Source organism: Oncorhynchus mykiss, chromosome 6 (genome assembly GCF_057628025.1).
Source record: "Oncorhynchus mykiss isolate SJ-2025 chromosome 6, ASM5762802v1, whole genome shotgun sequence".
NCBI lineage: Eukaryota > Metazoa > Chordata > Actinopteri > Salmoniformes > Salmonidae > Oncorhynchus > Oncorhynchus mykiss.
Window position 1 is genome coordinate 28631367 of NC_143027.1, and position 12630 is coordinate 28643996.

The 12630-nt window shown below is 42.3% G+C and overlaps 1 protein-coding gene across 2 annotated transcripts; it reads left to right on the forward strand.

Moving 5' to 3' along the window:
- The first annotated feature begins 4172 nt into the window (after positions 1-4172).
- phyhip (phytanoyl-CoA hydroxylase interacting protein) lies at positions 4173-12193 on the forward strand. Of its 2 annotated transcripts, none has more exons than XM_021606004.3 (5): positions 4173-4558; positions 8855-9034; positions 10674-10848; positions 11001-11118; positions 11209-12193. In XM_021606004.3, exons 2-5 carry the CDS (start codon positions 8867-8869, stop codon positions 11750-11752), a joined length of 1005 nt encoding a protein of 334 aa, XP_021461679.3. In that variant the 5' UTR covers positions 4173-4558; positions 8855-8866; the 3' UTR covers positions 11753-12193. The 2 variants fall into 2 exon arrangements, with proteins under 2 accessions (XP_021461679.3, XP_021461681.3); XM_021606006.3 differs by having other exon boundaries at positions 4212-4558; positions 8858-9034.
- Positions 12194-12630: the final 437 nt, after the last annotated feature.

Here is a 12630-nt window from a genome sequence, read left to right on the forward strand (position 1 = left end):
AAGATCAGATGAATTGCAATTAATTGCAAAGTCCCTCTTTGCCATGCAAATGAACTGAATCCCAAAAAACATGTCCACTGCATTTCAGCCTTGCTACAAAAGGACCAGCTGACATCATGTCAGTGATTCTCTCGTTAACACAGGTGTGAGTGTTGACGAGGACAAAGCTGGAGATCACTCTGTCATGCTGATTGAGTTCGAATAACAGACTGGAAGCTTCAAAAGGAGGGTGGCGCTTGGAATAATTTTTCTTCCTCTGTCAACTATGGTTACCTGCAAGGAAACACGTGCCGTCATCATTGCGTTGCACAAAAAGGGCTTCACAGGCAAGGATATTGCTGCCAGTAAGATTGCACCTAAAGCAACCATTTATCGGACCATCAAGAACTTCAAGGAGAGCGGTTCAATTGTTGTGAAGAAGGCTTCAGGGCACCCAAGAAAGTCCAGCAAGCGGCAGGACCGTCTCCTAAAATTGATTCAGCTGCGGGATCGGGGCACCACCAGTGCAGAGCTTGCTCAGGAATGGCAGCAGGCAGGTGTGAGTGCATCTGCACGCACAGTGAGGCGAAGACTTTTGGAGGATGGTCTGGTGTCAAAAAGGGCAGCAATGAAGCCAGGAAAAACATCAGGGACAGACTGATATTCTGCAAAAGGTACAGGGATTGGACTGCTGAGGATTGGGGTAAAGTCATTTTCTCTGATGAATCCCCTTTCCGATTGTTTGGGGCATCCGGAAAAAAGCTTGTCTGGAGAAGACAAGGTGAGCGCTACCGTCAGTCCTATGTCATGCCAACAGTAAAGCATCCTGAGACCATTCATGTGTGGGGTTGCTTCTCAGCCAAGGGAGTGGGCTCCCTCACAATTTTTCCTAAGAACACAGCCATGAATAAAGAATGGTACCAACACATCCTCCGAGAGCAACTTCTCCCAACCATCCAGGAATAGTTTGGTGACGAACAATGCTTTTTCCAGCATGATGGAGCCCCTTGCCATAAGGCAAAAGTGATAACTAAGTGGCTCGGGGAACAAAACATCGATATTTTGGGTTCATGTCCAGGAAACTCCCCAGACCTTAATCCTATTGAGAAGTTGTGGTCAATCCTCAAGAGGCGGGTGGACAAACAAAAACCCACAAATTCTGACAAACTCCAAGCATTGATTATGCGAGAATGGGATGCCATCAGTCAGGATGTGGCCCAGAAGTTAATTGACAGCATGCCAGGGCAGATTGCAGAGGTCTTGAAATAGAAGGGTCAACACTGCAAATATTGACTCTTTGCATCAACTTAATGTAATTGTCAATAAAAGCCTTTGACACTTATGAAATGCTTGTAATTATAATTCAGTATTCCATAGTAACATCTGACAAAAATATCTAAAGAAACTGAAGCAGCCAACTTTGTGGAAATTAATATTTGTGTCATTCTCAAAACTTTTGGCCATGACTGTACCAATGTAATTGTCAACCAGTCCCCCTACAGTATATCACTCACTTCTGAGCAGTCTTTTTATTTCACATGGGTTAGATCAACAGGATCCGGGCGCTGGATTACCTCGTGCTGCACCTTTCGTGTTTTGCATAGAGGTGTGTGTAGCCTACTGTACAATCATCTGGTAAGCCTAATTAAATGGACACAACAAGGCTATATACATTTACACAGCCATAGATCAATATACTATTTATAAACAAACTATTTGTTTTTTATTTGGTGTGTTATTTTTATATTGTTTATGAATTGCATGAAAACATAATAATAGCCTGACAAGCATCCTACTAAGTTTGCAGTCGGCTTTTCCCAGCTGACAACTAACATTCTCACAACTTTAGAGAACATTCATGTGTCCAGTTTTTTGTGGGTTAAGAGAATATTCCATCAACGTATCACCAAACGTACACAGAACATATTAACATTCTAGACACATTTCATGGGAACATTGCGAGAACGTTTAAATGTCCAAAGAAAAATTCATTACACATCAGGTCTTATTACTATTGCCAAGCAAGGCTCTGATTGGTGAACCACTGATCCATTCATAGCTCTTTGTCTGTTGGCAAGGTTAGGGATACACATACAGTGCTTTTAGCATAGTGTTTTCAACCTATATACACTGTATTTGACATAGATGATTACATTGTGCATGTATACAGTAATTATTATTCTGCATATCATCACCTGGGATTTGAACTCACAAACTTCTTGGTTTACTGTCCGCCGATCTTCCTGCTATGCCACCAAGGCCATATCAGGTATCAGTTAATCTGACTATTCTCATCAATTGATTTTATTGACTTATTTCAGTAAAGGAAGGGCTTTCTCTATTTGTCTAATGTTGGTGTGGCATATTAAAAGCACTGTGTGTGTGAGTATCCCTAACATTGCCAACAGACAAAAAGAGTTGTGAATGGATCAGTGGATCACCATTCAGGGCCTTGATAGGCTTGGCAACATTAACAAGGCATGATGTGTAATGTCATTTTTTGGGGAGAGAGAACGTTTCTTTGGGATCATCAGGCAACGTCCTGACAACTGATATACAGAAATATTCTTGCAACGTTCACATAAAAAACTTGTCTAGAACATTAATATCTTATTTTCTGAGAACATGGCAACCATGTTCTGTTTATGTTTGGTGGGACGTTGATGGAATATTCTCCTAACCCTCAGAAAACTGGACACGTTAATGTTCTTGCAATCCCATAAAACACATCTAGAACATTAAAGTTGTATATTCTAAGAACACTGAAACCATGTTCTAGATAAGTTCTGCTTGACATTAAGGGAATGTCCTCCTAACTTTAACACCAAAACATGTACAAAAAATAAACTGGACACTCAAACATTAAGGGAATATTCCAGGTAACGTTTTCTCTCCCTATAATTCTTAGCTGGGATGTAGCTACAAAATGAACAAATAAAATGTTCTTGGATCAGCTGAATTAGTTGTTAGGTGTCCCTGCTGTCTCCGCCACCTCCATCTTGCCCTTGCATGGCTGCCTGGCATGTCTAATGATGGATGATTGTATTTTAATTACATTTTGATGGAATCAGTGAACTGTGGCTGGCTAGCCCTATAAAAAACTCTGGTGCTAGGTAATAACTCAGGGGGTATCTCTAAAGACAATGCTCCAGCAAACAGAGTATTCAGTCACCAATGCCCTAGAGAGGATGAACAGCTTTTATGAATGTACAACATGCACTAGATCACCTCACCCAAGGCTGTCTACACAGCTTTTTCCACATGCCCTTTTGTCCTATGTTGTCTTTATGATTCAATGACCACATGCGTTATTTAAGCCTTAGATTACCAAAATATAGGCCTACACCTGCAGCAATGAGTCTTTTCATTTTATTTAATCAAACAATTAGGTTGCTATTTTCACTTACATCAGGACCGACAAACATTTGTTATTGTGCGCAGGCACACATCATCAATAATCATTTGATTTGCAGGCATCCAGTACCAGTCTCTTCCTGTCCCATCAATGGACAAGGATGGATGTCCTGTGGAGGATGTCCATATGGTGTAGCATATTGTGAGCTACATGCATCCTCAGCAGATCTCCTGAAAGTGTGGCAATGGGAGCATTGGAGTCCTCTGATATCCAGTACGAGTCAGGAGACGCACTCTTTTCACAGCACTTTGATACAGCTACGACCGTACGTGATTTTCGTAGCAGGTTCAGAGAGCATTTTCGCAGCAGGTTCAGAGAGCATTTTCGTAGCAGGTTCAGAGAGCATTTTCGTAGCAGGTTCAGAGAGCATTTTCGCAGCAGGTTAAGAGAGCATTTTCGTAGCAGGTTCAGAGAGCATTTTCGCAGCAGGTTAAGAGAGCATTTTCGCTAACCCTAAACCTTTTCCTAACCTTAACCTAATTCTCCTAACCTGCTACGTTAATTTCCCTAACCTGCTGCATAAGTTCTTCCAACCTGCTACAAAAAAGTAACTTCCGGTCGTAGCTGTATCGAAGTGACGTAAAAAGAGTGTTTCTCATGAGACAGTGTAGTAGGATGTAGGATGATTTCTCTGAATGTCAGCTAATACTGTCTGCTACATAATGCTGCTGTCCCATGATTAGGAGCGTGCTGGTCAGTGATGTGTAATTCTGTTACCATTTGTCAGCAAGTTCCTGCTAATATGGGTGAGTAACAATTGCTCAAGCACCTCAGTTACAAATCTCTTGTTTGTGTTCTCAGCATCAGCAGTTGCTCCACTTTAGGCGATGCAGCTGTACAGCAGGCAAGTAAACATCCTCCTCAGATCCCAGCTAGGGGAGGAGGAGAATAGAGAGAGAGGGGGAGCATGTGAGGTAGAGAGAGAGTGAGGTAGAGAAAGGAGACAGAGAGGAAGAGTGAGCACGAGGAGAGAAAGAGCAAGTGAGAGAGAGAGAAGGAAAGCGAGTGAGAGTGTTCATTTCACTTCCTAATCGGTTTTCCTGGGGATCTATCATCGACTGCAGAAGAAAAGAAAGAGGCATGATAGAATAGATTTCTGCTCTTATCTTCTCTGGTTAAGGACCTATTGCACTTTTTACAAAGACACTTATTCACCACACAGAGGTAAGGCTATATATTTAGTCAGTCTCCTCGTGCATCAAGTGTTCAGAAGTTAAACAACAGCTATTGTTGAGTCACCGTAAGAAGAATTACAGTATGTTTGTTTATATGCTTGAAATGGCATAGTCTATTTTTCCATGCTTCGCCAGGTACTGTTTGACACTATGTAGATCCATTGATCCACGGATAATGTGAGTGAGGTTAATACTAGAATGCTTGTTTGAGTTTCTTATTATTGAGGTATAAGGAATCCTCATATTATGCGATAAGGCATATCTTGGAAATGGCTATTTGTCAGGGTTATAATGTCTAGTCAATGAACTCAGCTGTGGTACAGGTATTTAGAATTTAAGAAAATGTTGTTCCGTTCGCAATGCAGGTGTGATTATCATCAGCCCATTAGTGGAGATCTGCCAGTGTCATTAATAACCTGCCTGAAATTTGGATTAAACAGTCAATCACAATCACGAACAAGCTTTGAGAGATTACAAGAACCACTGTGTAAATAGGATCCTATTTGAGAAAATGTTGTTCTGTTCGCAATGCAGGTGTGATTATCATCAGCCCATTAGTGGAGACCTGACTATGACTGCCAGTGTCATTAATAACCTGCCTGAAATTTGGATTAAACAGTCAATCACAATCACGAACAAGCTTTGAGAGATTACAAGAACCACTGCATAAACACGATTATTTTTGTTGATAGGATAATGATTACCACACGATGATTACCACACAGTGATTCAGTGTAGAGTAGATCATAGGAGGATACAATTCAATTGAGATCATACATTCCCTCTTCCATATGATCTGATCCAGAGCAGAACGCACGCTCCACTTGCCTCTCCATCGCTTCACTTCCTCAACCTCAGTCAACTGACTGTCACTTATGTATGACACTCCCCCTTAGGATGCATTATCTGACTTTTATCTGGTCTTATCTGATAACCACTGCACTTGTAGAAAAATGTCTCGCAGGCATGGAGCTGCTTTCTGTGCATACACTATTCAGTGTATTTTTAGTTATTCTTTATTTAACTAGTTAGGAACAAATTCTTATTTACAATGATGGCCTAGGAACAGTGGGTTAACTGCCCTGTTCAGGAGGCAGAACAACAGATTCCTACCTTGTCAGCTCTGGGATTAGAGCCACCAACCTTTCAGTTACTGGCCCAACGCTCTAACCACTACGCTACCTGCCTCCCCTGTATGCAGCAGCATTCATCACAATACTGTCACAGCACAGTGGTAAAAGGGTTCTTTGGCTGTCCCCAAAAGAGAACCCTTTGAAGAACCATTTTTGGATGCATGTAGAACCCTTTCCCCGGATAGTTCTACATGGAACCCAAAAGAGTTCTACCTGGAACCAAAAAGGGTTATCCAATGGGGACAGTCAAAGAACCCTTTTGGAACCCTTTTTTCTGAGTGTAATGTATGTATCAGGGTTCTACATCAATGGAGAATGAGTAGTATGCCCTTTGCCGGTCCCTCTGTGAACACATTACAGCTTTACATAACAAAGTGAACAAAACTGTAAAATGTGGTACTATCAAAGATCAGAGGCCAAAATGTGAATGTTCACATTAAATTGCTTTACCCCATAATGCAATTGATCTATGTAAAGCTCAGTAGTCTGTTTTCTTCTTACAAATCTAAATAGCTGATTTATGGCCAATTAGATTTGGAGTGGACTCACAGTGCCATGAATTCTCTCTCACTGTTTGCATACTGATAAATAATTAAGAGGGCAAGCAGGACTATTTAAACGATGTGGGGAACTTGCGTTTGAACTGTGTTCAGACATATTCAGTCAGAAAGTGGTACAAGCACGACTAGGGAATATGAGGCTTTGATGGTTGTCCTATGAGAATCTCTTTTTGCCATAAATGCTGTGTGTGGAAGGAGAGGGAGAGGAGCAGGCAGCAGCTGGGTAACACAGGAGACCCAGGGAGGGAATGTGTGTGGTGCCACAACCAGCTTCCCCAGCCCCGTGTAAAAGACATAGCTCAGACGTTTCACAGCTCTGCGGCTTTAATGAGCTGCCGCGCTGCAGCATGTCCATCATGAGGTGGACCAGAACATAACACCTCTCCAGGCCACATACAGTGCGCAGATGCAGTACAGCACTACCCATCATGTTCACCCGTGTGTGACACAGCCAACCTAACACAAACCACACACTCCGTCTCTCCACCATCCACTCACTGTAACATCCACTCTCACTAATACACAAGCAGCACACAATATAGCAGAGATACTGGCTGTACAACTTACTGTTTATTGCTAGCAGCATACTGCTGAGTGTCTTACTGTTACAGCATATGTTATGTGTGTTTGGGCTTATAATCGGGGAATGGGCCATATGTTATGTGTGTTTGGGCTTATAATCGGGGAATGGGCCATATGTTATGTGTGTTTGGGTTTATAATCGGGGAATGGGCCATATGTTATGTGTGTTTGGGCTTATATTCGGGGAATGGGCCATATGTTATGTGTATTTGGGCTTATATTCGGGGAATGGGCCATATGTTATGTGTGTTTGGGCTTGTATTCGGGGAATGGGCCATATGTTATGTGTGTTTGGGCTTATAATCGGAGAATGGGCTATATGTTATGTGTGTTTGGGCTTATATTCGGGGAATGGGCCATATGTTATGTGTGTTTGGGCTTATATTCGGGGAATGGGCCATATGTTATGTGTGTTTGGGTTTATAATCGGGGAAATGGGACATATGTTATGTGTGTTTGGGTTTATAATCGGGGAATGGGCCATTTGTTGTTGGTGCAAAGCTGTTGTCATTATGAAATGGGAGAAAAATAGTACATGGAAGGTAATGAAGGATGAGAGGGTTATTAAAAAGAGCTATATTGTATTATAAGCAATATTGGCACTTTAAAAAAATATATATTTATATACAATGATAATTCCTCTCAGGAATGACTGAGAGAGTAAAAACAGCAAGAGTAGACAAGTCGATGCCTCCCATGCCTGTCTTTCATACTCACAGCAGGCAGGAACGGAGAGGAAGATGCATTTTCCCCCCTGGAAGGCACATCCATGGCATCATCAATTCAGCAAAGGGAAGGTGACAGCTAATCAAACACAATAGGCTGACCCACAGATTACACACAGTCCAGTCTTTAAGGCTATGTGCACCAGGCTGGATCCCCTGGTTGTTATTGGCAAATAAATAAGACCATAGGTCTTATGGTGTTACGTCTCACTTTTTCTATTTATCCCAACACTTCAGAGGCCATGAAACATTTTGAGATTTTCCCTGAGCTGCACTCTTCCTGCTTACTCAGCTTTCATTGTGCTCTGAAGACCATTGGAAATAAATTACATCAAAGGTGATTAACAGAACTTATGAGTCAGATTTAGTTGAACTTTCCTTAAGGAAAACTCTATGACTGTAGGACCATGTCCTCAGATTTGCAGATTAGGAAAATTAGGTGATGTGAAGCTAGAGGATATAGTGAACACAGGAGTCAAATCTGCCTGGTTGCCAGGAGACTGCCGCTGGTGGATTATGAAATAAGTCTCAATGCTTTACACTTTCCCAGGTATGAACAGGGACTTGACAAATTGTAACTAATCCAACAGTCGATACAGCCAAGCTGTGTGACATCTTGTTTCATCCATTAGTACTAAAAGTCCCAATGGATTTAGAATGATTCAAAAGGAAGGAATTGAGATCGGACATGGGACAATATTGCAATGTAGCTATTTACCGGTAGGTTATTTTATGATGTAAAATATTGCCAGTCCTGTACCCAGAGGTATTTACTATACAGGTCTATGGCATATGGCTCCCCTTGGTGATCAAGCAAAGAAAAAGGCAAAGGTTTTCATTTGGACAAGGTTGTCTAAGTAAGAGAAACCACTGCATTGCCCCTTGTGCCCCCTACTGCTGGTCAGATGTATTCATTTGAATGATAGGTATGATGTGCAATGAATAGATTGTTTTTTAGATCGAAATGACAAATACATATGGGTGATTTTTAAGGTTTCGGGAAACGTGCAGTGAATAGTGCCACTTTTTTTAGGATGTCAATATAAATGAATGTATTTATGGTAGTTTGTAATTTTGTCTTGCCTTTTAATCATTATGTGTGTTATTGTTTTTACCACCGAGGACCACTTTGGAAACAAGCAATTTCATTAAATGTTTTAAGGGATATCCTCAGGGTCCACATTGTAAATTTTGTTGTATATGTCTGTTACCCAATATAAATTACATTTACAAAAAAAATCAAATCTGATCCCATCATATGACCCTCCTTTCTCTTCTTGTTCAGCAGCTAACAACAATGGAGACAGCCCTTTCCACCCCCAATAATATCCAGATATGTGAGGTGACCTGCGATTCCTTCCGCATCGCCTGGGACATGACCCCTGAGGATACTGCCAGGGCCACACACTTCTTCATAGACCTGAGCCGCAAAGAGGGCAGGGATCCCAACCTCTTCAAACACAGGGTGTGTCTGACAGATTGTCACTGCTTTTCCCCTTCATAAACCTCCCCAGGCCCCCCAGGCTTCCCCCATGACTCAATGACTATTACTCTTTCCACCGATAGTGACTCTGACTCCCGCTGTCTAGATCCATGTTCTTTACTTCTCATCACAGGAGGCTGGGGAGAACGGCTCATAGTGATGGCTGGAATGGAGTGAATGGAATGGTATCAAACACATGGTAACCATGTGTGTGATGTTCGTGTCACCATTCAAGCCATTACTATGAGCCTGTCCTCCCCAATTAAGGTGCCACCAAACCGCTTGTTCTGATCCCTCCATGTCCTGTTCTCCAATAATAGACATTTCACTGCAACGTGATGTAATATGTTTTGATATAACCCAAGATAGCCTCGCATGAGACAGTGTCTATGCAGAACAATAGATAAAAGCCTGGTAATGAGTGTATCTGACTCTGCAGCAGTTACAACCCAGAGAGCAGTGCCCTTTAAGTCACTTCCAGTGGAGGAGAATGAGAATCTTGTGCTGCAAAATAGCTTTGGGCAAGTGACTCATGGGCACATTCGTTTCCTTTTGAATGGCCAGAAAACGGACAAAGCCTAAAAACTACAGCTCTGTTCTCTTTACTATGAACTGTGATTTTATTCCAGACCAGTCACTGAACTGATTATCTGTATACTACCCATTTGTTTCTTCATTTTGTATCTCTCAGCATCATGTTGTGAGTCCAAAAATATAGACCTAGCTAATTGCAATCAGTATTTGAAATACAAGAACGATTGAAATGGAAAATTAAGTGGCCATTTGTTATTTACAATGGGATCCTTTCAAACAGACTGGAATTATGCACTATAACATTTACTCTTTAGTCATTTAGCAGACGCTCTTATCCAGAGTGACTTACAGTAGTGAGAGCATACATTTTATTACTTTTTTCGTACTGGTCCCCTGTGGGAATCGAACCCACAACCCTGGCACCATACTCTACCAACTGAGCTACGTGGGACTACAACAGATTCAATCTGCTACTAAAACAGATCCAATCTGTTTACTGTTGGAAGGACAGATAGACTTGAGGTTAGCTCTTATCGTAATACCCATGAACTAGAATGTAAGATGTCATGCTCAGTCATTCCTGATGGGTGTTTCTGAGCCTTTCTTACATCAACCCTACTCTAGCCACACATGAGATACTTGAATAACTACTTTGGTACAGTTCTCTATTTAATATAATCTTCCAATGCCTTTACAAAAGCCCCTGATTTATGTTGTACAGAGCTGTTCAGGGTTGTGCTGCACTTGATTGGAAGTGTGTTTCTATCACTCGGAAATCAAAGCAACACAAACAAACTTGCACCAGGGTGGTTGCCATGGTTATGTGGGCCCTGTGAGCTTGTTTTAATTAGCTGCGCTTCTTAGAGGCCCTGGCCAAAACAAAGCCACTAATTTGATTAGATATACAGTAGCTTAACTAGACCAGTTTGTACCAGAATATGCTAAAGAAATGTATAATCTATGAGTGTGTTTACATAAAACATTTAGACCTACTGCCAATCCCATTTTTTACCTATGAAATGCTGTATTGTAGTAATTCAACTGATGAGTCACTTGAATTAACATGTATCCCTGTTTCACCCATCAGGATGTGCCCACCAAACTGGTGGCCAAGGCAGTGCCTTTACCCATGGCAGTGAGAGGTCATTGGTTCCTGAGCCCACGGACAGAGTACTGTGTTGCTGTGCAGACTGCAGTGAGACAGGCAGACGGAGAGTACCTGGTGTCTGACTGGAGCCAGGTGGTCGAGTTCTGCACAGGGGGTATGTCATAGAAATACATCGATTTCTATAGTAGGACATTTACCAATGTAATGCAGGCCTTATGACCTGCTGTAGCGTATTGATTCAATTGAATATGCCTACAAAGGATTTGAACAAGGAACTTCATAATTGACTGTTTTTGTATGAAACAGATTATGCCATGGACCACCTCAAACAGCTCCTTGGTAAAGCACAGGGTTCTGCTGGAAGATTGCTGCGGTTCTCTGTGTTCTATCGCAACCAGCACCCTGACTACTTCCACTATGTCAGGTCAGTACTATACCATACTCTGTAAATACACACACGTATAGGGATGTACTTGTGAAGTTCAATAACAAAATGTTTCTCCTTTTCTGTTAGAACTGAGTGCGGGGGGTTGATGCGCCCAGCCCTGAAAGACAATAGTGGAAGTCATGGCTCCCCTATCAACAGCAAACTGCAGGGAGTCTTCCTCAGCTGCAACACTGAGTTTGACACAGGTCTTCCTCCAAACGACTCCCCCTACGGCCCCCTGCGTTTCCAGATCCCGGCCGGGAACCTGCTGAATCCCAACACCAATCTTTACTTTGCTGACTTCTACTGTATGTACACAGCCTACCACTATGTGGTGTTGGTACTGGCCCCTTCTGGCTCAGAGGGGGATAACTTCTGCCGTAGTAGTCTCCCACTGCTGGACCTGACTGCCAACCCCTTCCTGACATACATCCCCCCCCAGAGGCAGGGAGAAGACCCCCTGTTCTGCCACGCCAGTGATGTCATCCTGGAGGTGCTCTACACAGAGCCGCTGTATCTGGAGCAGGGCAGTGTGCTGGAGATCAGTGGCCACCACCAGATGAGCCAGACCACGGCCAACGCCAAGAAGGACCCCAGCTGCAAGGTGTGCAACATCAGTGTGGGCCGCTGAGAGAACTGGCAGGACTGACAGGGTTTAGAGAACAGTGAGGATGTATATCGCCATCGTTGCAACAACAACAAAATAACTTGATAAATGGGCTGAGTGATTTAAACCAGTGTGAGGGACAGTAACACAACTGGGACAGCCCATCTCTTGGAGTATGTGCATGCTGCTTCCCCCATCCCTCCACATCACTACTAGAATTGCAAATCTCCATTAGCCTCTGTATTAGCCTCCACTGCTGGAGAAAGCTGAGATGTACACGTTGTATTTGTCAAATAACATTACGTAAGATATACATTTCTGTCTTCTCCTTACAGTACCTGTTGGTCTTAAGAGGATTCCAAGATGTCTTATACCTAAAAACACACTGTCAATTTGAAAACTTTCAAACATGATGTTATTCCGTTAATTCTCATAAGTGAATAATAAAGATTTTATTTGACTGTAGGATGTCATTTGGTATACCAATGCCCTCAACGAATGTGTCATGATTCCTGTGAAAGTCACACAGTAGCTGTGAATCATGTACACAGGGACCCATTCTCAGTGGTCAGGATGTCCAGTCACAGCTTGCCTCTGTCATCTTTCCTTTTGTCTTTTAGTCGATAAGTAATGACATGTCTCTGGCTGTCGGGATCAATGGAAGCATAATTCAATAGAAACAATGCCTGCTCCCTATAGTGTCTAATAACAGGCTTTAGTCATGTGGGCACCAGAGAACACAATACTGGGATAAGATTAGCTCACACTCACTCTCCTTTGAGGGATCTACACTGAACAAAAATATAGACACAACATGCAACAATTTTGAGTTACAGTTCATATAAGAAAATCAGTCAACTGAAATAAATTCATTAGGCCCTAATCTATGGATTTCACATGAC

Bases quoted from the DNA above. Each gene is read 5' to 3' on its own strand.
- phyhip (XM_021606004.3), top strand. From the start codon at position 8,867: ATGGAGACAGCCCTTTCCACCCCCAATAATATCCAGATATGTGAGGTG. The intron at 9,035-10,673 runs GTGTGTCTGACA...TTCACCCATCAG, and splicing joins CCAACCTCTTCAAACACAGG to GATGTGCCCACCAAACTGGT. The intron at 11,119-11,208 runs GTCAGTACTATA...CTTTTCTGTTAG, and splicing joins GACTACTTCCACTATGTCAG to AACTGAGTGCGGGGGGTTGA.